The sequence below is a fragment of the Papio anubis genome, chromosome 18 (genome assembly GCF_008728515.1).
Source record: "Papio anubis isolate 15944 chromosome 18, Panubis1.0, whole genome shotgun sequence".
NCBI lineage: Eukaryota > Metazoa > Chordata > Mammalia > Primates > Cercopithecidae > Papio > Papio anubis.
Genome location: NC_044993.1, coordinates 8,274,676 through 8,297,565, shown reverse-complemented (window position 1 = coordinate 8,297,565; position 22,890 = coordinate 8,274,676). Strand labels below are relative to the sequence as shown.

Below are 22,890 nucleotides of genomic sequence, written 5' to 3'. Positions count from 1 at the left end.
GCAATAAACATTCATGTGCATGTATCTTTATAGCAGCATTATTTGTAATCCTTTGGGTATATATCCAGCAATGGGATGGCTGGGTCAAACGGTATTTCTAGTTCTAGATCCTTGAGGAATCGCCACACTGTCTTTCACAATGGTTGAACTAGTTTACAGTCCCACCAACGGTGTAATAGTGTTCCTATTTCTCCACATCCTCTCCAGCACCTGTTGTTTCCTGACTTTTTAATGATCACCATTCTAACTGGTGTGAGATGGTATCTCATTGTGGTTTTGATTTGCATTTCTCTGATGGCCAGTGATGATGAGCATTTTTTCATGTGTCTGTTGGCTGCATAAATGTCTTCTTTTGAGAAGTGTCTGTTCATACCCTTTGCCCACTTTTTGATGGGGTGGTTTGATTTTTTCTTGTAAATTTGTTGAAGTTCCTTGTAGATTCTGGATATTAGCCCTTTGTCAGATGGGTAGATTGTAAAAATTTTCTCCCATTCTGTAGATGGCCTGTTCACTCTGATGGTAGTTTCTTTTGCTGTGCAGAAGTTCTTTAGTTTAATTAGATCCCATTTATCAATTTTGGCTTTTATTGCCATTGCTTTTGGTGTTTTAGTCATGAAGTCCTTGCCCATGCCTATGTCCTGAATAGTATTGCCTACATTTTCTTCTAGGGCTTTTATGGTTTTAGGTCTAACATTTAAGTTTTTAATCCATCTTGAATTAATTTTTGCATAAGGTGTAAGGAAGGGATCCAGTTTCAGCTTTCCACACATGGCTAGCCAGTTTTCCCAGCACCATTTATTAAATAGGGAATCCTTTCCCCATTTCTTGTTTTTGTCTGGTTTGTCAAAGGTCAGATGATTGTAGATGTGTGATATTATTTCTGAGGGCTCTGTTCTGTTCCATTGGTCTATATCTCTGTTTTGGTACCAGTACCATGCTGTTTTGGTTACTGTAGCCTTGTAGTACAGTTTGAAGTCAGGTAGCGTGATGCCTCCAGCTTTGTTTTTTTGGCTTAGGATTATCTTGGCAATGTGGGCTCTTTTTTGATTCCATGTGAACTTTAAGGTAGTTTTTTTCAATTCTGTGAAGAAACTCATTGGTAACTTGATAGGGATGGCATTGAATCTATAAATTACCTTGGGCAGTATGGCCATTTTCACAATATTGACTCTTCCTATCCATGAGCATGGAATGTTCTTCTATTTGCTTGTGTCCTCTTTTATTTCGTTCAGCAGTGGTTTGTACTTCTTGGAGAGATCCTTTATACCCCTTGTAAGTTGGATTCCTAGGTATTTAGCATCAACTCTTGGAAAAGAAGAAAAGCTGTTGTCTGAAAGCAAAAATAAAAGTATGCACCAAGGCCAGGTGTGGTGGCTCACACCTGTAATCCCAGCAGGTGTTACTTACTTTTTTGGGTTATTTACTTTTTTGAGACAGAGTCTCGCTCTGTTGCCCAGGCTAGAGTGCAGTGGGGTGATCTCAGCTCACTGCAACCTCCGCCTCTTAGGTTCAAGCAGTTGTCCTGCCTCAGCCTCCTGAGCAGCTGGGATTACAGACATGAGGCACCACACCCGGCTGATCCCAGCACTTTGGGAGGCTGAGGCGGGCGAATCACCTGAGGCCAGGAGTTCAAGACCAGCATGGCCAACATGGCAAAACCCCATCCCTACTAGAAATACAAAAAATTAGCTTGGCATAGTGGCGCATGCCTATAATCCCAGCTGCTCGGAAGGCTGAGGCACGAGAATCACTTGAACCCAGGAGGTGGAGGTTGTAGTGAGCTGAGATCATGCCATTGCACTCCAGCCTGGGCAACAGAGTAAGACTGTCTCAAATAATAATAATAATAATAAATTTTTAGGCCAGGCGCGGTGGCTCACGCCTGTAATCCCAGCACTTTGGGAGGCTGAGACGGGCGGATCACAAGGTCAGGAGATCGAGACCAGCCTGGCTAACACGGTGAAACCCCGTCTCTACCAAAAAAATACAAAAAACTAGCCCGGCGAGGTGGCGAGCGCCTGTAGTCCCAGCTACTCGGGAGGCTGAGGCAGGAGAATGGCGTAGACCCGGGAGGCGGAACTTGCAGTGAGCTGAGATCCGGCCACTGCACTCCAGCCTGGGCAACAGAGCGAGACTCCGTATCAAAAAAAAAAATAATAATAATAATAATAATAATAATAAATTTTTAAAAAGAAAAAAAAGGAATCCAATAAATCAGGAGGTTTGATCCAAATTACAAACACACAACATGGAGTGTTTATTTTTTATGAATCCGTGTATAGAATTTCCAGTCAATTCTGATCACTGAAAGGTGAGAATGGCCCTAGGGTCCCAGCCTAAGCCCCCTACGTTAGTTTGCTAGGACTGCTATAAAGTACCATCGACCTCGTGGCTTACACAACAGACGTGTTTCTCTCAGTTCGGGAAGGCACAACCCTGAAATCAAGGTGTGGGCAGGGCTGGTTTCTCTGCAGGCCTCTCTCCTGGCTTGCAGACAGCGGCCTCCTCGCTGAGTCCTGGCTGGTCTCTGCTCTGCGTGTCCGTGTTTCCTCTTCTTCTAAGGACATCTGTCTTCAGCCTCATTGTAACCTCATCACCTCTTTAAAGGCTGTATCTCCCAGTACAGTCGCATTCTGAAGTACTGGGGGACAGACCTTCAGTATATGAGTAGGGGGCAAAGTTCAGCCCAAAACACCCCCTAATGGTCCCAAAGAGGGAATGAACAATGATCATGTAGCCTTGGTTCAGGGGGCACTGTGAAGTCTGAGGAATAGACAGCTCACGCCCTCGGGTGCCATGAGGAAGTCTCTGCACAGGCCTGGTTGTGAGTCCTCGTGGCCACGCTGAGAACATTGACTTGCTCATCCTGGAGGTGGGAGTGGGTGGAGGAGTCGGTGCCACTGACTTCCTGCCAGGCTCTCATCCCATCTTTTGGCCCACCTGGGACAGTGCCGTAAACCTCTCCTTGTCCCAACCAAAGCTGACTGTCACCCTCTCTCGTTCTAGGTCGGACTATGATGACTGGAGACCGTCTCTGGCCAGTTTGCTTCAACCCATTCCATTCCCCAAAGAGTAAGTCCCATGCACATCCCTGGAGCCCTCCCACCTGTGAGGCAAACCTCAGTTGTCCACCAAGGCCTTAGTGGGGGACCAGTCATGTTATGGGGAAGCCGAGTCACAGTGGGAAGACCCTGGAGACGTCGGTCCTAGCTCAGCCATGTCGTCAGCTGTGGGACCCCTGGGGAGGCACACCTCCCCTCCTCAGAAAAATGGAGAACTCAGGAGAACAGGGACGTTGTAGGAGCTGTCTGACTGCATTGTCACAAGGATTCATGAGCGAAGAATGCAAACAGAGCCCTCCCCACGGCGCCTGGCAGGCCGTGCAGTTAGCATTTTTCATTACGCACCAGATGGGAACCATAATACCTGCCGCTCCTCTTCCAAGGGCGATAGTAAGAATCAAAAGATAATGCACGTGGAGTTGCTCGCTGTGCCGTACTGAGATGCTGGAAGCACTCTGACTACGCCCGTTACAATGCTCAGCTCAGGCTCCGCAGCAAACCTGGCCAGAGACAGACCCTCTGCCTCTCCCTTGCCGGCCCCTAGCACCGTATTGAAGTGATCACTGGAAACCAGAGAGAACGCTGTCTGGTGGATAATGGCCTGAAGAGAAGGCTTTGTCAGAATAACCTGGCCCTGAAATGCCCCCAGGTCTCTTTCGAGAGGTTGGAGGGAGCCAGCCTCGGGAGGCGGCTGGGGTTCTCCAAGGAGCTGATTACCGAGCGTGTTTATGAAACGCTGCCTCTGTAAGGGCACATTACATGCGGTAATTGCCCCATTTGCTGGCTTGGCCAGTCCCCGAGGGTCCCAGGACTTGAGACCAGAGAAATCCAACTCCTAAGAGGCACTCAGTCTCGGCAGAGTCGTGACGTCTTTGGCCTCAGCCCCTGTCCCCATAGGCCTGGGCGCTCTTGGCTGTGGCAGCTGGCTTAGAAGAATGGTCCCTGATGGCCGCTGATGTGTGCAGTAATGAGTGCTGCCTGCCTTAATTGTGGAACAATTAATGAACACACCTGGGTCCCTGGAGCCCACGTGCACCCACACGTGCTCAGGCAGCAGCTTAGCCCCTCTTGTTCACAGGTGTGGGCCTAGGGAAGTTTTGGGAATGGGGGGCCCAGTCTGTTCCCGCTGCTATGATCTGTCACCTCCTCAAAGAAGGCCTTTGTTTTGGAGCTTTGAGTGGGGACAAAATATTGGCATTTCACTCAAATTCCTCTTCATTCTTTGAATCAGACGTAAAGTCTAGACGTCCCCAGAGGTTAATCTTGGGAACACTGTGCTGTTTCCGACGCTTCTGCTAACTGCCGTGTTTTCCCCTGTTTTTGTTACAGAGCTCTCGCACACGAGAAGTTCACCAAGTGAGTTTCTGGGCACCGCCCTCATTCCATTCTGGCACGCACGGCCTCCGTCCTGAGGTCTTCCCTCCGTGGCACGTGCATTCTGGGAGGCAGTGGTGGCTTCTCTTGGCATCCCTGATCCACCGGCTTGGATCCAGCAGCTTGCCCAGCTCCCTGGCCCATTCCTGCTTGACACCATCCCCTCCCCTTCCCACACCTCCCACTCAGTCCCAGACCCCGGCAGTAACCCTGGCCACCTCGTCTGTTCCAGGGAACTGAAGTACGTGATTCAGAGGTTCGCTGAAGACCCCCGGCAAGAGGTGAGGCCTTTCTTTCTGCATCTCAGGCCCGCTGTCTCGGGACAGCAGGATGCACGAGGGCCCCTCAGAGGCCTTCCGAAGCTCTGGTGGGGCCTCCTTGTCAGCGACAGGCATTCGGAACAACTTTCAGAGACCCATTGCCTGTGCGGAAACACAGCCCCGCCTGGTGCAGAGCCCAGCCTGTGATGTCAGTGTTTTACTGTAAACGCCGGCTCACCAGGGGTGGTTTTCCACTGGCTGGTGGTTTCTCCCCACAGCCAAGGCCTTGATTTCGGGTTGGGCTGGCATGGCAGCTCCCAGCCAGCTCTGAGGCAGCATTTTGATCCTGTCTGGTTCTGCTATTATGTGAATCATTGGGAAGAGCAAGGAATCGGAGCTGGGATCAGAGCTGGTTTTTATTTCCTGGTCATGGTGGCCAAGGGCTTCCCTGAAGGGCTGCTGTGTCCCTCACCAAAGCTGGCCTTCCGGGGAGAGGGCAGCCTTCTGCCTTCTGCCCCCAAGCCTGTGCACATGGGCAGGGACCTAGATGGGCAAGGAAGCCAGCCCGTAGCCCTGGGCCTGCATCACCTGATAGTAGCAGCAGCAGCAGCTGTCCTTTATGAGGTGCTGTACCCCGGGCCAGACACGTTCCTTTTCTCATCCTTACAGCGTCCCTATGAGTGTCTTCTGTAGTATTCCCAGTGTTGCACGGCTGGTTCACGACTGAGGCAGGATTGGAGCCTGGTGCTGATAACCAGCTCACTGCGCTGTGTGCTGTGCCCTGAGATGCTCACAGCCTGCTTCTGTGTGCATGAGTTCTGGTGTGGTAGGGACCTGACTCCCAGTTGAGGACAGACCTAGACTCGTGCTCCCAGCAGAACAGGGGGAAGGACAGGCAGAGGACAGAGGGCGTTATTCTCCGTGGAGCCCTCCCCAGGAGGCTTCCTGGAGAAGGTGGTAGTGAACTGATTGGACTTAGCTAAATGGATCAAACTGGACCTTAGTCTGGAGGGTGGAAAATGGTGTTTGAGAAGGAATCTGAGGACACATAGACCCCAAGGTCTTGTCGTGTCCAACCATGGTGGGTCTCTCTGACTCAGAACCCGCAGTTTATCAGGCTGTAATTCCAGAAGTTCTAGATAACTGTTCTCAAACTATATTACCTGAGTAGCTTGTTCAAAAGGCAGACCCCCCCCCCCCCCGCCCCTACATTCCTTCCTGGTTCCAGCTCATGGGGCCTGGGTGGAGCCAAGCATATGCATTTCGACGCATTTTGAACAAGCATCCCAAGTGGTTCTGAGGGACTGATCTCCAGGCCACACTGAAAAACCTAGTTCTGGAGGGGTCTTGAAGAATCTAGTTCCAAAACACCCCAATTCTAAACACCCATTTCCCCAAGGGCTCCTCAGGCGTGGAGGGAGAAAGGAGAAATGGTGGATATGGTGCTTTTAAATGTCAGGGACCAGTGAGTGTCTCCATTCTTCTTCTAAAACTTAAGTCATTCCTTGCCACCTGTGAAGACAGCATCTCAGAATTCTCCTGAGAACTGAGCCTTTACTTAAACCCAGACTTTGACGTTTGGAGAACAAAAGTGGTACCAGCTGCTGCTCGGAGTAGAGAGGCAGGGCCAGCTGCTGGGAGGGTAATTTTCAAACCCGGGTAACGAGCATGAGGCCCCGAGTGACCTGCAGGTGTGGAAGGAGCCAGCTCCCCTGGCCAAAGTCCCACTCCCAGGCCCTTGTTCTCCTGTTTGCCTCTCTCTTTTCTCTGCTGATTCTGTCTCCCTTTTCCTCCTCACTCTTCTTTCTCCCTTCCCTCCTGCCTTCACACCTTCCTAAATGAAGCCAAAGTTGTTTCCTTTAAAGTTATTTGCTATATTTGTTGAATAGCATCTTATACTCCTAAGTCCTCATTGCTTTGAAGTCAGTAAGTAAACCCTTGATATTCTTACAGCTCAGAGGGAAAAATAAAAGCCACTGCCTTTGTTTTCTGTGTGCCCATGTGTGGGTTGTGATCAGTTTAGTATCTGTGGGTAACTGATTCTTGGCAGCAAATTGTCCTTTCCTAAAGGAAATAATGAGGAACTTCTCTCAGCTTTCTTCCGAGGACGGGAGGAGGTGGGGAAAAGTCCTTTGTGTTTTGTGCGCACTCTCGCTCTCATGCTCTCTCTCTCCCTCACTCTCGCCGCTTTTCCCCCTCTCCCTCCTTCCCTCTCTCTCTGTGTAATCACAGCAGGGGCCAGAGTAGATGCGGAATTCCTCTCATACACTCACACATGTGTGCTCACATGCACAAGCAGGCCCATCTACACAGACACACAGCTCTGGGAAAGAATGTGAGAGCTCTGCTTTTGGCACTGAAACTGCCCCCAGCCATGGACAGAGATCCTTCAGTGGAGAGGGACAAAGACTCAGGGAAGGAAGTGGGGATGAGACCTAATGAGAGAGGGTGGCAGAGTCCCCAAGAAGACGGGAGAGAGAGAGAGCTTAGCAGGGCAGATACGTGGAGGGGAGGATGGTGCCCACACAAGTCCAGAAAGGGAAGAAGGCAGACACCCAAGAGGGAGAGTCGGTGCTGGGGGCAGCAGAACCGCAGACAGATAGCAGGGAGAGGTTTCTAGAGAGAGGGCAGAGAACACGGGAGAGGAGTTAGAAACACAGAGAGAGGGGGACAGAGAACCGGACAGAGGACGGAGACCCAGGAGATGGCCCCGTCCAGAGGAAGGCATAGCAGAAGGGGAAAGGGGGCTGACTGCGGGCGGTTGCTCTGGACATCTCTGCCTGGTGCAGCCGCAGGCCCGCTTCATTCAGATCCGCCGGTCAAGCCAGGGCCTGCCCTCCCTCCTGTGCAACTGACAGCCAGTAGCCAGAATCCCCCGGGATGTGGGGCCACGGTGTTCCCCAAAAGACCTTTCATGGCATTTGGTGGAAGTCTGGGGGTTGCTGGAGGAAACAAGCGGGTTTCTTGACTGCGGGACTTGCCCGAGCCTTTCCCATTCGTGTGTGCAGATCGCGGTCGCCCTTGTCACCAGGGCTGCATGCAGCTCACACTTGTGTCTTCCCCTGTCTGGCAGGTCCACTCATGCCTGCTGAGTGTGCGGGCCGGCAAAGATGGCTGGTTCCAGCTCTACAGCCCCGGAGGAGTGGCCTGTGACGATGACGGGGAGCTGTTCGCCAGCATGGTATGCAGTGGGGCCCCAGTGGGGCGACTTCCAGGGGGCCCTGGGCTTGCCATGCCTGACTAGTAAAACAGCTGCGCCCATCACCTGGACCCAGCCCTGGAGTTTCCAGGCTTACACAGTGCTGGTCATGAAGGTGGTGGTGGTGACTGTGACCATCACTTACTCATTTCTTATCTGAGGCTCCAAGCCAAGCACTTGGCATCCCAGTTGCCCTCCGTCTCTCACAGCTCAGTGAGAAGAGGACACATGTCGTTGCCCCATTTTATACCCAAGGCAGCTAAAGCCTGGGGCGTTACTGCCTAAGGTCACACAGTTCATTGTCATGGTTATGTTCCTACAAGGGATTGAGTGCCCAATGGGACCAGGGATTCTGGAAGGCACTGCAGGTCCACCAGCTTGTTTAATCCTTACAAGGAGGTGTCCCGGTCAGGGTGATTGTCCCCACCATCATGTGCGGTCTGAGGTCATCAAACCAACAGCTGAATCCGTGATGACTTTCTTTGTGCCCGGCATTGTATCCATCACTTCATGTGCACTATCCTTTTTAATCGGTACAGCATCCTTGTTGCTGAATTACATCTCTGTTGAAACAGAGGCCCAGAGAGGTTCGGTGGCGTGCCTGGGGTCACACAGGCCTTCTGTTTCCAAGCCCTTCCTTGGCCAGGCCCACATGCTTGCTTTCAGGAGTAAAGGGCCAGACTCTTCCTCCCCCAGGGCAGGTGCTGCACCCTAGTGGCCAGCAGCCTCACTGACTCCACTTGCTGAGAAAACCAGCTCCATTTACTGGTCACTGGTGCTCCCATACTTGGGCTGGTAATTTGCCTCTGCCAGCTTCAGCCCCTCGTCCAGGAGCATCGCATTGGCCTCTCGAGGTTACCATAGCGACTGCATGCAACAGGAGATGCAGGGCACCCGGTGGGCCGGCACAGTCGCTGCTCAGAAATGACGCCAGTGGTGATTCTCGTCTCTGCTGGGTGGCTGGTTTGGCTCTCCGCACTGAACTTAGCAAAGATGTTTGTGCAGTGATGACAAATTGAGGCGCTGCCCCTGGAAGCTTCTTGAAAGGGGCTTATTTTTAGGCCCTTTGCCTCATGCACTCCCTCTCCACTTCTTGCCTGCCACCCCAGGCCTCTCAGGGCCCTGCGCATCTAGGAATGTGACTGCCACTGCCAGCCTGCACCACCTCTCTTGCGCTCTCAGTCACCTCTCGGGTTCTCCGCTGATGTCACAGCTTCACCATAGCAACGCTCAGCAGCCCCACCCCCACCCTACAGTGTAGGGATTCGGTGCAAGAAGGCTCAGGGAGCTGGCGGCTTCCCAGCCCGAGAGGTTGCATTGGTATGCCAGAGCTGTTCATGATGGAGCGGAAAAAATATACACAAGGAAGGAAGCAGGCAGCTGCTGGATGGAAGTGTGTTGTTGCCATGGAGACGCATGGCTTGGAAGCCGGCCCCTCGATGAGGCTGCTTTCTCCACCGCCAAGGGCATTTGCCATTGTGTGAAGTTGGAGGAAAGCCAGTGGGGTGTCCAGGCCTCCCCCAAGCCCTGGTGGCCGGGGACCCCTGCCCTTGGGCCCCCATCACCCATGCACCACAACAAAAGACCGCCCAACATATAACCCGGGAGGGAGCAGGATGTGCCAATTCTTGGATTCCTGGGGCAGGCAGTCTCCCAAAACACCGTTCCGAGCTCACAGCGGGCTTGGCAGAGGTGGCTGGGCTTCGTCACGTCCCCTACCCCGAGATGTACACCCCCCTTGCAAAGCCTGCCTAGAAGTTTCTGCCCGGTTCCAGCGATGCCAGGAATTCAAAGGATCGACTGTCAGCAGACTCCCAAGGGGAGCAGGGAAGGGGGCCTTTTTGGTTTTGGCAGTAAAATACACGTAATGTAAAAGTTAGCATCTGTAAGCACACTGTTCAGTGACATTAAAGACATTCCCGTTGTTACGCAGCCATCACCACCGTTCATCTCCAGAACGTTCTTACCTTCCGAAACGGAAACTCAGCGTCCATTACACACTCACTTCCCCTTCCTCTCGTCCTCGGTCCCTGGCAGCCACTTTTCCTTTCTGTCTCTGAATTTCCCTATCCAGGCACCTCATGTAAGTGGAGTCAGAGTCATCCTTCTGCTCAAAACTTCAACGTAATCAGTGTTTAAAACATCAGAACTTTTATAATGGCAGGAGATGACATATTTAGAGACTCTGTTACGGATACTTAAAAAACTAGCAAGGGCCAGGCACAGTGGCTCACGCCTGTAATCCCAGCACTTTTGGAAGCCAAGGCGGGCGGATCACTTGAAATCAGGAATTCAAGACCAGCCTGGCCAACATGGTGAACCCCATCTCTACTAAAAATACAAATAAATTAGCCAGGCGTGGTGGTGCATGCCTGTAACCCTAGCTACTAGGGGGGCTGTGGTGGTAGGATTGCTTGAACTCAAGAAGCAGAGGTTGCAGTGAGCCAAGATTGCACCACTGCACTCCAGCCTGGACAATAGAGCGAGGAAAAAAATAAAAATAGCAAGGGCTACATTTGTTTCAATCAATAGACTTTAAATTGCACTCTAGTCAGCTTTTACTGCGTTTAGTATTATAAATTTATACAGAAGATACCCTTGCTGAGATGGGGCTTGCAGTTAAATCAGGTCCTACTAAAAACCGTAAAAGGCAAAAGACAGAATGAAAAGAGGTATCGTGAACGTGACTTTCGCGACTGGCGTATTCCACTCAGCGTAGCGTCCTCAGGGTTCATCTGGGTTAGACCGTGTGCGGGGGAAGGATCTCTTGCATCCCCCGGGGGCCTGGTGATCCTAGAACACTGGCCGTCCGGACAGCGTGTAGGCAGGTCTGTTCAGTGACTCTTGGGCTCACTTGCTGCCGGCATGCTGGAGGCTGGCACTGGGTGTCTCTGTCCCTTCACCTGAGCCTTCTTGCCTCACAGGTGCACATCCTCATGGGCTCCTGTTACAAGACCAAAAAATTCCTACTCTCCCTGGCGGAAAACAAGCTGGGTCCCTGCATGCTCCTGGCACTGAGGGGGAACCAGACCATGGTGGAGGTAAGGAGCTGGTCGGGGTCTCTGTCGGGATGGCTGGATCCCCATCCCTTGTCCTTGCTGATAGAGCATCTGCTGGGAGCCAGGAGCTGCTGCAGGCACAGGGGGCAGTGGGCAAGGCATGCAGTCCCGGCCGCCCTGAGCTTAGCGGGAGCCTGGAGCCTTCATCACACAGTATATTTGTTTCTGGTGGGATCCAGCTGATCCATGGATCGGTGGGGTTCGGGTTGCTTCTGTTCTGCTCATCTATTGCTGTGTAACAAACCACCCCTAAGTGAGGGCTTTAAAACAAGATCGCTCATTTATTTTGCACGTGGGCATTGGGGTGCCTGGGCACAGCTACGCACTTCTCACTTGGGGCCTCATTAGTCGGGTGGGGCCAGGTTGGATGAGCCCCAAGGCTTCTTGCATTGGCCTGAGAGGCCTCAAGACACTGAGGGTTTTGCGGGGTGGGGCTTCTCAGCCACACTCTCCACCTCATGGCGTCCGGGTAGTCTGCCCGCCTGCCCAGAACACACACACCCAGCCCTGCAGGCCACCCCTCACCTGCTGCTGCTCCTCTCTCTCCCTGCATGCTCCAAAGTCCCCAGAAGCCTGGGACTCCCAGAGCGACCGTCCCAAGGGAACCAAGGCAGAAGCCTTATCACTTTTTAACTTAGCCTCTCTTGGAAGGCAGGCGGCATCGCTTCTGCCACATCCTACTGCTAGCAGTGAGTCACCGTGGCCGGCCCTCAGTCAAAGGCGTGGGAGCTAGACTTCACCCTCAGTGGGAAGAGCATTGAAGAGTTGGTAGGCGGGGCAAAGCCATGGGAGCTCCCATGGAAATGAGAGTTGAGGGAGATGTGAGCCCTGGGGAAGAGGCAGCGGGAAGGTGGGAGCTGAGCAGGCTGTGGGGACAGCCCGGGCTGAGGTCCTGCACCAGGGAGGACCAGGGTGGCTGGAACACAGGGAACCAAGGGGCAAGAGGTCTGGGATGTGGGTGGATGTGCATGAAGAGCCTTCTGGGTACCCAGAGGTGCTGGGAAGGAGTTTGGATTTAGTCTAGGCTGTCCTGTGACAGGCATTCGGAGGCCATGGGGGAGGGTTGAGCAGGGAGACAGGAGACAGACAAGAGGTGCTGTGAAAAGCTTGGGCTGAGTGACCGTTCCTTGGCGAGTGAGAAGTTCTAGGAGAATTGAGCACCATGGCATGCACCTGTAGTTCCAGCAACTCAGGAGGCTGAGGTAGGAGGATCGCTTGAGCCCAGGGGGGCGAAACTAGCCTGGGCGACATAGTAAGACCTCATCTCAAAAATAAATAAATAAATAAATAAAAATAAGTCATTGGAAAGAGAATGTCAGAGGCAGGGCTGTCAGGCATGTTGACTCCCAGGCAGGTGAGCCACATGTACAGTCACGAGGCTGTCTCTGGAGCTGTGTGTGGTAGACGGGCCCAGGGCTGCGAGCCGTTCTGTGAGCTTGAACACCTGCTTTGTGACAGCCACTGGGGAAGAAACGGGGGGGAGAAAGAGGTGTGGCTTTCCACCAGTGCTTGGGGGCCTGCAGACATCCTCAGGGGCCTGCCCCGTGTCCAGACACAACACGGTAAGCAGATGCCTGGGAGACTCCCATGTCCTTTGACGTTTGAACCTGGAGAACCTCAGTGCGTGGGCACTGGTGCTACCATTGCATAGGCAGGAAGATGGGCAGGTGATTTGGCCAGCCTCACACAGCCAGGGCTGCGGAGAGGGGAGAGTGGGGTTGCTGGTTTTCAAAACAAGACGCTTGGGGTGCACAGAGTGTGCTAAGCTGGGGTGGCAGGCCAGGTCCGTAATGCACCGCTGTGGTTCTGGGCAGATCCTGTGTTTGATGCTGGAATACAACATCATTGACAACAACGACACCCAACTGCAGATCATCTCAACCCTGGAGAGCACAGACGTGGGGAAGCGCATGTATGAGCAGCTGTGCGACCGGCAGCGGGAGTTGAAGGAGCTGGTGAGTCCCCGGCTGCTCCAGACCACTCCTCTGCCCAGCAGGCCAGGGCGGGTTCCAGGGGAGCTAGTACTTGGACCTGAGTGGACCTCAGTCTCATTGAATTCTTCTCCAAACCCAAGAAATTGGTATTACCACCTGCCACTTTTCAGGTAATCAAAGAGAGGCCTAGAGAGGCAAAGCAACGCCCAGAGTCACGTAGCTCATTGGAGCCTGGCCAGGACAGTGCCCACCCTCCCTCCTCAATGTCCCTTAGACCCTTCCACTTAAGTGCATGGGGGCCCAACTTCCAAATGCCAGCACCCACGCCTCTTTGCTGAAGGACTTTGTATGTCCACGTGCGTATACTCACATGTGTGCACAGAAGGACAGAAGGGGCAGGAAATTGATGCCTTCTAATCTGCTGGAGCAGCCGCCAACCAGTGCCTCTTGGGAGAGTGTGTATAAATACCCCAGCTCCCTTCAGTGAGATACGTTTCACCCATTCAGTGAGATATGTTTGAGACAACGGCTTCTCCACCATTTCTTAGAGTCCCCTGGTGGGATGTGGTGCCAGTACCCATCTAGCCAGTGATAGCTGGATTGATAACACCCCTTCCATTATGGGCAGCCACAGTGTCACTTCCCCACTCTTCTGGTGTTTCTTGGGGTCACCTTCCAATAAACCACCGGTGCTCAAACCCCATCTCTGGCTTTGCCCCCGAGACCAAGACCACCATGTTGCCTTGTACAACCGAGAAAATAATGATGGCTCCATGAGTGCTGTTAACAGGGGTGGAAGTCCAGGATGGAAACCTGGGGAAAAGAATGGTTGTAACCAGCCTGGTTTCTGTTGCAGCAAAGGAAAGGCGGGCCCACCAGGCTAACACTGCCCTCCAAGTCGACAGTGAGTTGGTTTGGTTCTCTTTGGGGCTGGATGGAGAAAGTGGGTTGGTCCTCTCTGTTGGGGAGTGGCAGGTGGTGTCTGCAGCTGAGATGGGAGGTGATGGAGGGCGAGGCACAAGGACCCCCTAGTACTTAACACGCCAGCTCTTCCAGGAGGTAGCTTAGAGGAAGAGATACGAAAACCAAAAACAAAGTTAAAATGTGATATAGATCGTTGGTGATAATGGTGTTGATATCCAGTTATTAATAATACTGGGAATAACAGCAGATATACCTTGAGCATTTGTGTGCCAGATGCTATTCTATTAGTTCATTTTATCCTCACAGCAACCCTTGGAGGCTTGTGTATCTTACCATTCGCATTTTGCAAGGTCTTTAAGGATCTTATTTCCTTCTATTCTGATGCCCGCATTATATTTGATACATGGCTGCTACTTCCTGGACCAAAAGGGCTGCTCAGGCTCCAGCCATCTTGTTTCCATTCCAGCCAGCAGGAAGGAGGACATACCCCTTCCTCTTAAGAAACTTCTTGGAAGTTCTACTTGGCATGTCTACTTACATCCCGTTTTCTGGATTTAGTGGTGGGGCCACACTTAGTGGCAAGGGAGGCTGGAAATCAGCCTTCATTCCGGGCAGCCACATGGCCACTAACACTCAAGGATGGAGGGGAGTCTCAGGAACCTCCGAGTCCAGTGCTTAGGCATGCGCTGATGTCTTCAGGCATTAGACTTGAGTGTGGCCTCGGTGTTTGCGTGAGCTGCTGCCTGGGAGTGAGACAGCCAGCCACATACCCTGATGCACACAGACAGACACACACAGAGACACACGGACACACCCACACACACACACATACACAGGCATGCACAGACACACACAGGTACAGACACTCACATATACAGACATACATGCAGACACACACAGATATACACACATACAGGCGCACACACAAAGACACACACACACAGACGCCTGTGGGAGGCTCGTGGCCTCAGAACACCCCGCTGGTGACTCAGGGTGTGAGTCACAGCACTGGAGGCTTTCTCCTCCGCCTGGCAGCTGTCATCCATGGGATGTGCGGCAGCCCCTCCCTCTCTGACCACCCCCTTGGCCCATCCCACCAAGCCGTGCCCCCACCTCGGCTCCTGGGATTTGCCACCCCCCAGGAACAGCTCCCTGTAGGGCGAGGGAGAGGAGGAGGATAGGGGATAGGAGGGCCCAGGGTCTCAGGAGATCCCAGCAGGTCCCTCAGGCCTCTCCCGCATCTGCTCGCAGGACGCTGACTTGGCTCGTTTGCTGAGCTCTGGCTCCACTGTTTCCATCCACCTGCCAGCTCCGCTGTTTCCTAATGAATCCACTCCATTTTATCCACCACTCCAAGACCCCTCCACCTCCTTCCACCCCTCCCTGTTCTCCTGTACCATCTTCCTTTCCCCCTCCCTCACCCCTCCTCTTCCACTCTTCCCCCCCTCCTGCCTTCCACGCTCCTCCCTGCCCCACCCTCCTCCTGCCCCTTCTCCCTCCTCCCTGCCCCTCACCCTCCTCCCTGCCCCTTCACCTTCCTCCTTCCATTCCACCCATTCCATTCCTTCCATTCCTTCCATCCCTCTTCCACCCTTCCCTTCCATTCCTTCCCTCCATTCCTTCCCTCTTCCATTCCTCCTCTTCCCCCCTCCATTATCCCTCTTCCATTCCCATCATTCCAATCCATTCAGGAAGCCCTGAGGCCCATTTCCCAGTTGGAAATACTGTGCCCAGTTCAGTCACTGAGGTTCTGGGGGTGGAGCTGAGGCGTGAGCAGGGCTTCACTGGCCTGCGGAGACTCTTGGCGGGAGGAGGTTTCTGGAGTCTTTTGTTGGTAACACCAGTGGCTGCTGAGTCCCAGCTCAGTGTCAGCTGCACCGCTCATTACTGCACAGGGCAGATGAAGGGGCCTTCACTGCGCCTGTGAAGTGCAGGTTCTGCCCTCACCCTGGATTTTCCAGAAGAGAAACTGGGGACAGTCCTGCAGCCTGCCCCTGGTCCAGCCTATCCTTCCACTGTGTCCACCCAGCAGGAGAAAGCCGCCTAGGCAGCATCTACGAGAAGCTAGGAAAGGACAAGTTCGAGAAGCCACTCCTTAAGTGGAGGCAAAACTGACTCCCAGGGGCCCTGGCCTGGCTCCACTCCCAGCAGCAAGCTGGATTCTAACCGAGGTCAGAGAGGCGTGGGGTGTTTAGGGCTGGCTGTAGACAGGGCTTGGTGGGCCCATGGGCCTCAAACAGAGCTCTGTCCACATCCCTTTCCTCCACCTCTGCCCCAGCCTCGAGTCACTTCCCCAGAGGTGGCCAGGAGGGCACAGGGGTTTCTGGTTTGGGCGCTTGACCTGCGGCTCCTGTGGAGACTACCTCACCATGCTCCAGGTGCTGAACCTGTCTGTGAGACCCGGTCCTGAGGCAGCTGGCCTGCTGGCCCTGAGCTCGGGGGCAACTGGTGGGTGAGGGGCTGCTTTATTCATTCCTTCTGCTTCCAACCAAACTGGCCAAGCTGACTTTGCACCGTGCACAGATGAAATTTATTCATTCACGAACATGTGTTCACTGCACACCTGCTGTGGACCAGGCACCATTCAAGGGCCAGGAACAACACAGAGAGAAAAATATTCCTGATCTCCAGGGGCTTATATTCTAGAAGCAATAGAAAAAAATGAATAAGGCCAGCCTGGCGCCTCTGACTGCGGTCACTGAGGGGTCAGGATTCAAAATGGGGCTGTAGTGTGTTGCCACTGTGATCCCCGACCAGTGGCTGACAGCGTCTTCTGGGGCTGGGTCAGAAATAATCCATTCCCAAGCCCACTTGGGACCTCCTGACTCAGACACATACGGTAAGCAGATGTCTGGGAGACTCGAGCCACGTTGACATTTGAGAAGCCCTGTCATAATAGAAGGAGCCACAGAATTCTCAAGGAACCTAGAAAGGCCAATTCCTGTGTCCCAGCCCCAACTGACTGAACTACCCTCAGGGACGTTGAGCTCAGGCTTCTGTATTTGACCGGCTTTCCCTATTCCAGGCCCACTGCTTTAAACGAGGAGACCCGTGGCTCAGTGGGAAGAGTCAGAGAAGGCTTCCGGGGGAGGTGCTGTTGAATCTGGGTGTGAAGACAGATTTGTGGGAGTTGGCCAAGGGGGAAGCACCCTGGGCAGGGGTCATGACTCCTACCGGGTCATTGGCAAATTCTGGATGGCTTGGGAGGAGGTGGGGGCAGGTGACTGGGTCAATGGAAGCAGAGAGGCAGCGCTCGGCCAGTTTGGCTGCAAATGCAAATGGACTGCTTCCACTGGCATTCCCCGGGGGGCGCGGTCCTCATGAACAGTGCAGATTCCTGGTCCCCGCTGCAGCGCTGCTCAGCATCTCTGGGAGTGGGTGGAGAGGTCTGCTCTCCTTGTGACTCCAACACAAAGCAGAGGTTGAGGCTTGCTTTCAAGAAGCAGCACCCGAGTCAGTGACGATGGCGGGGAGCATCCGGGGTTCCCTTAGCGGGGGGATCTTGGGCCTGGTCTGGGGTGTGGCAGGCAAGCTCTGGGGACATCAGGTCCAGGCAGTGGGGGGACACGACAGAGGGACCAGAAGGGAAGGGAGACTCAGCGGATGGGAAGAGAACGAAGGCTCTGTTCAGACCAGCACATGCCTGAAACAGACTTTCAGTGTCTAGTAGGCCACCTATCCTGGCTGTGCCTGCGAAACCTTCCTCCCCAGCCCCATCTCCTAACAGGGGGCCTGGCACCTACGTTCAGCTCCTCCAGCTTGGCCATCCCATACCGGCATACCTTTGGGGCCTCACTCTCCTAACAACTGTATCTGTCTCTTGTACAGCCATGAAGAGTCTCTGCAGTTTAAACATGAACAGCACCAAGCTCTCAGCTGACACCTACGAAGATCTGAAGGTAATTCCATCCTTCCTCCCCTCTCTCCTCCCCTCCTTTCTCCAGCCGGCATCTGGATGCTGGTGCATCTGCTGCCCAGAGCTCATTCTCCAGTAAAAGACGATGACACCCGCAGATCAATACATAAATAAAGGCAGGTCAAAAGGAGTAACAAAGAGGAAGCAGCAGGGAAGTCATTGGAAATAGGAGGGCCTGTGTGGCCTGGGGTGATCAGGGATGGTCCCTTTGATGAAGAGGCCACAGGAGCTGAGACCCAAAAGGTAAGAAGCCAGAAATACAAAGGGCGAGAGGAAGAGCAAGTGTCAAGGTCCTGAGACAGAAGAGATTGGCAAGGCCTGGCTTTGTAGCAAATGTAGCCAGGAACTGAGAGAGGGAATGGGCTGGGGCTGGATGAAAATGCCCTCACAGGTCACAGCAGAGCAGCGAGTCACGCTTTTCAAAGCGTGCTCTGGGTGTTAGGAAATAAATATTTTGAGAGGGAGCAGGAGTAGAAGCAGGGAGGGCTGAGCAGGGCGGGTGCCTCACACCACTGAGGGCTGCACTGCACCAGCACTAAGCCAGCAAGTGAAATCAGGGAAAGAAAAAGGATCAGAGGGTAGAAGGCAGGGGCGTTTTAAGAAATGCACTTGCACGTCTTAGGAAGGTTGGAGGAGCCAGGCCTTCAGTCGCCTCCTGTCATCCTGTCACCCCATCCTCCTGGGGCTGTACCAGCTGCCCCAGAAGGAGCAGACGGGACCGGCAGAGGGCCAGCATCCTGGGAGAGAAGGGCTGGGCTCAAAGGTGAGAAGGCACAGATGGCGCCCATGAGCCATGCTGGCACCTACGTGCCCTGGAAGCCACTTAGAGGGAATCCCCCGGCAGCCCTTGGCTGGGGCCCATCTCCTACAGCCAGGCCTCCTGCCGCCAGGGCGTGCTCACTGGGGCATCCTCCAGATGCTTCTGGAGCCTCTGCTGTGTACCAGGCCCGTGTCAGGGACAGGGACACCAAGGTGTGGCTGCCACAGCCCCTACCCGGGGATAGTCCCCCCTGGCAGGCCCAGGCAAGCTCAGCAAACCAAGGTGGGCACAGGGCCTGGTGGGGCCAGGAGGGACAGTCAGCAGAGAGTGAGGTCCAAGAGAGGATGTATGGGACGCAGCAGGTGGCAGGGGCACAGCCAGCAGATCACTCACCCCAGCGTTTAGACCTCAGCACTCAGGGTGGCATCTGCAGACCAGCGCCCTTGGCACCACTTGGGGGCCAACAGACATGCAGGATCCAGGCCACCCCAGGTAACCCCACCCTGGGGGATCCCTGTGCACACTCATGTTTGAGAAATGCTGCCTGGCTTGTCTTGAGTTCAGAGTGTGAAAGTCAGACGCTGCTGAGAACAAGCTGGAAAGAGGACATGGGGAGTGCAGGAAAGGCCACTGGGGAAGAAAAACCCCTTTCAGTCGATTTTTTCATTTTCACACATTTGAGAGAGACATGGTGCCAACTTGATGCTGCCAGCCTGTGACCAGCCTCCCTGTGGAGGGGACTCGAGCAAACAGCAGCTGCTTATCCTTTGGAGGAGGAGCCTACACTCAGTGCCAGGCAGGCCACGCCCCACTCTTCACTGCCCAGTCTGGCCAGACTTTCCCATTTTTCAAGAGAACCTTGAAAGCTAGATTCTTCTGCGAAGTCTCCTAATTTTGAAGGGCTGGCTTAGTACGCTTTATAGCACTGCAGGTGGCTGCAGGTCCCCACCTGTGACCTCTGCCTGGGCAGTGGGGAGCCATTGAGGGTTGTTGAGCACAGGAGAGCAGCAGTGAGGAATTGCATGTGCGTGTGTGTACATGTGTGCGTGTTCATGCATACATATGTGTACATGCATCCAAAAAGTATGCTGGCCAGTGTACAGGAAAGTTGGGAGGGAGGAAGTAAAGGCGTGATGCCAGTTAGGAGGCAGCTACCTCTCTGCAGAGTGGAGGCTTGTTAAGAAAAAAAGCCAACTGTTTATAGAAGAAGAGTGGAAGTCTGAGTAGCAGAAACAGAAAGCAGAAAACAATGGAGAGACGCAGCAGGTGGAATCGTAGAGTCTAGCAATGCATCCAGCAAAGGGGAAGCCCCAAGTGAGAAGAATCTAAGCCAAACCCCGGGTACCTGGGACTTACTGGGATCCGCATCACTCACCCTGTCCGTTTTCTGATAACGATGAGAATATCACTAACAGTAAAAATAAGAACAGTTTCCTTTCATAGGGCTTATAACGGTGCCCTGGGCTTTCTGCATTTGCTATTTAACCCCTAGCCCTATCCTTTGAGCCAGGGACTAGAATCAGATTGGCCCACACAGGAAGAAACTGAGGCTCCGAGAGGCTGGGTTATCTGCCCACGGTCATGCAGCAGCAAGTGGCAGGGCCTGGGTTCAAACCCCAGTGCTTCCACTTGCAAAGACAGAGACCGAAGCCTCTCTGAGGTGGGTGCATGGGAGCCCCACTGCCTGGTTTCTCTGGGGCCGGGGCACATCCCACCTGCTCTGTTGTCTGCCTAAGGCCACCCAACCCTCCAAGAGCCCAGGGAGCCCACAGCACCAAGGTGGGGAGAGGGTGGCGGGGACCCCCAGCCGGCAGTGTGGGTGGAGTCAGGCACTGTCAGCTTCTACAAGGGAATGGCCTGCACGTGACAAGGACCCTTATTGCTACCCCCAGGCCAAGCTTCCCAATTTGAAGGAAGTGGATGTCCGCTACACTGAAGCCTGGTGAAGCTCCCAGCTCGAGCAGGAAGACATTTGCAACCGCGACAAAACAACTCTTGACTAAGCCGCAGAGCAGCCGGTCCTGGGGTCCTACCCTGGTGCCCTGGCTGTGAGATAGATGGGGAGTCTTTCTGGGGGCGGAGGGGGGAGGGGGTGGGGAGGGGGTCCACAAGCACGCCCAGCCCCCACCGAATTCTTTTAGCTTCGTAATTGGAACCTTTGACCTGATCTAAAGTGGACTTTGTAGCAACAAGAGAAGCATCAGCGGGTCGGGGAGGGGGTTGGGGGTGGGCTGGGGGGTGGGGGACCCTTTGTGGATTTTCTTTGCCTTTGTGTTTGATGCCGTCGTGTGGGAAAAGTCAACTCTGATGCCACCGTTGCGGGCCGGACGAAGGATGCTTTCTTCCTAGAGGCTCCGAGCTGAGCTGCCAACTCGCCCCCCGCCCTTGGGACAAGAAGACCCAGTCACATCACTGCACCCGTCCTGTGTCCTCACCATTGCTATGCAAAGTGATTCTTGTTGTACATAAGATTTAAATAATGCACCTATTTAAGACATGTTGACAAATTGCGGGTCTGGGACCCGCCTCTTATTTATGAAGTCTTCGACCGCCCCCCCGCCCCGCCCCCCCGCCCTGGCGTGTAGTACTGTAGAAACCAGTCAGCTGTCGGGTTAGTGGTAGTAGTATTGTTATTTTTTTAAAGGAAACAAACAGACAACAAAAAGAGAAAAAAAGAACCTCCTTGGAACAATTAATTGTTTTTTCGTGATGGATTCTCTATGCTAATGCTCTCTCGTCTGTCTTTCTGCCCACCTCCCCCGCCCACCACTGTGCGTTTCTGATTTCCAAATGTCTCCAGCTCCCTCACAAGGTGGGGCTCAGGCTGGAGGAGGAGGAAGGATTGAGATCCTCTTGCTCCTCTAAGGCCCAAGCTCTTTCGGCACCTTTTAGACTTGAACGGGAGGCTGCTCATCCGCCCTCTCTGGTCCACCCCGGTGAAAGAGCTGTTCCCCACCCCCAGGGAGCTCCTGTCCCTGTCAGCCTTTGCTGTCCCCTGTCCCCAACGGAGACTCTGTCACCCATGGGCTCCCCCTGCCATCGTGTGCTTCACGTGGCCCCATGCATGCCCGCCTCTCTGCATGGTCTCTTGGGAAAAGAGATACGTTGCCTCCGCCAGCCCGACTGCCCTCCCCACCCCACCTTCCACATGTGACCACTGCAATGAAGACGCTCCTTCTGTCCCCACCTGTTCCGAAGACAAACCAACCTCCGTTTCTTTTATAAACAGTCGGCTTTTTCTTAACAAGCCCTCACTGTACAGAACAGCCCGTTGATGGTTTATTTGGGGTCCCCCTCTCCCCCCAGCCCTTTTTTCTGTTGGTTTAGCACAAATACTTCCCTCCTCCGGCACCTCCAAACCTACCCCACAGTCAGTGTACTTGTTTTATATATATTTAATCTTATTCAATGGAAACCATGCTTTTGTCGTTTTATACTTTGCTAGGTAGACTTTATTACCCCCCTACGATGCCCTCATTTTTTTAAAAAAGGAAAAAAAAAGAAATTGGGTTCCAGTCTTAATTCATTTTCCGTGCCAGGTTTTACTTCGTGTGTGTGTGAGTGTGTTCCGTTTTGTGTTTTGTTTTTTGTTGTTGTTTTTAGTTGTTTGGTTTTCTTTTTTTTCTCCCCGCGCCCCTCCAGTCCCATACTTCACAGCACTCTGGTGCAGGAAGAAGCAGAAGAAAAAAAAAAAAAAGAAAAAGAAAAAAAAAAAAGAAGAAACAAGACATGCCACCTTTCCCCTCGCACTGTTGCTTTTCCTGATGGTTAATACTACTGTCACGTAGCTGTGTACAAAGAGATGTGAAATACTTTCAGGCAAAAATAAACTGTAAGTGACTCATCAATGTCTGGCCTTTGTGTGTGGTGTCTCGGCGCCCAGGGGGAGAAGGTCCAAGGAGGGGGCGAAGCCCAGGTGGGAAGTCCGAGGCTCCGACAGTACTGGGACGCCCTCACTTTCATCTGCACGCACTTCCTGAGGACCAGGGCTCAGCACCCTGGCTGCTGTTGGCTACTGGGGCCAGAGCCATCTTTGTTGCAGGGAGCTGTTGTGTTTGTTGCCAGACATTGAACAGCATCCTTGGCTTCTATCCAACAGTAGCACCCCTTCCCCATTTATGACAACCAGAGTGTCTCCAGATGTTGCCACGTGTCCCGTGGGGAACAGTTTGCTCCCCAGCTGAGACTCCGCGTCATAGACCAAGGTCAATGCTGCTGTTCAGCAGGGCCTTACAAAAGCTCTAGCCCAGAGCTTCTCCACGGAATGTGCCCTCCATCCACCTGGGGGGTCTTGTGGAAAGGCAGATACTGATGCCACAGCTCTAGGTGGGGCCTGGGAATCTGCATTCCTGACGAGCTTCCAGGTGATGCTGTGCTGCTGGTCAGTGCCAGGTTCCTAGGC

At 53.5% G+C, this 22,890-nt stretch overlaps 1 protein-coding gene across 1 annotated transcript in view; it reads left to right on the top strand.

Annotated features, from left to right (window-relative positions):
- Positions 1 to 22,336, top strand: part of CMIP (c-Maf inducing protein) — a 261,683-nt gene extending 239,347 nt beyond the window's left edge. Inside the window, exons 11-22 of the mRNA XM_031658628.1 lie at positions 3,007 to 3,072; positions 4,392 to 4,418; positions 4,669 to 4,717; positions 7,770 to 7,877; positions 10,820 to 10,936; positions 12,769 to 12,909; positions 13,745 to 13,792; positions 15,064 to 15,205; positions 15,842 to 15,911; positions 16,091 to 16,248; positions 17,641 to 17,711; positions 20,381 to 22,336. Of these exons, the coding sequence (XP_031514488.1) occupies positions 3,007 to 3,072; positions 4,392 to 4,418; positions 4,669 to 4,717; positions 7,770 to 7,877; positions 10,820 to 10,936; positions 12,769 to 12,909; positions 13,745 to 13,792; positions 15,064 to 15,205; positions 15,842 to 15,911; positions 16,091 to 16,248; positions 17,641 to 17,711; positions 20,381 to 20,434 (1,051 nt within the window). The 3' untranslated portion in view covers positions 20,435 to 22,336. The remainder of the gene's footprint in view (positions 1 to 3,006; positions 3,073 to 4,391; positions 4,419 to 4,668; positions 4,718 to 7,769; positions 7,878 to 10,819; positions 10,937 to 12,768; positions 12,910 to 13,744; positions 13,793 to 15,063; positions 15,206 to 15,841; positions 15,912 to 16,090; positions 16,249 to 17,640; positions 17,712 to 20,380) is intronic.
- Positions 22,337 to 22,890: the final 554 nt, after the last annotated feature.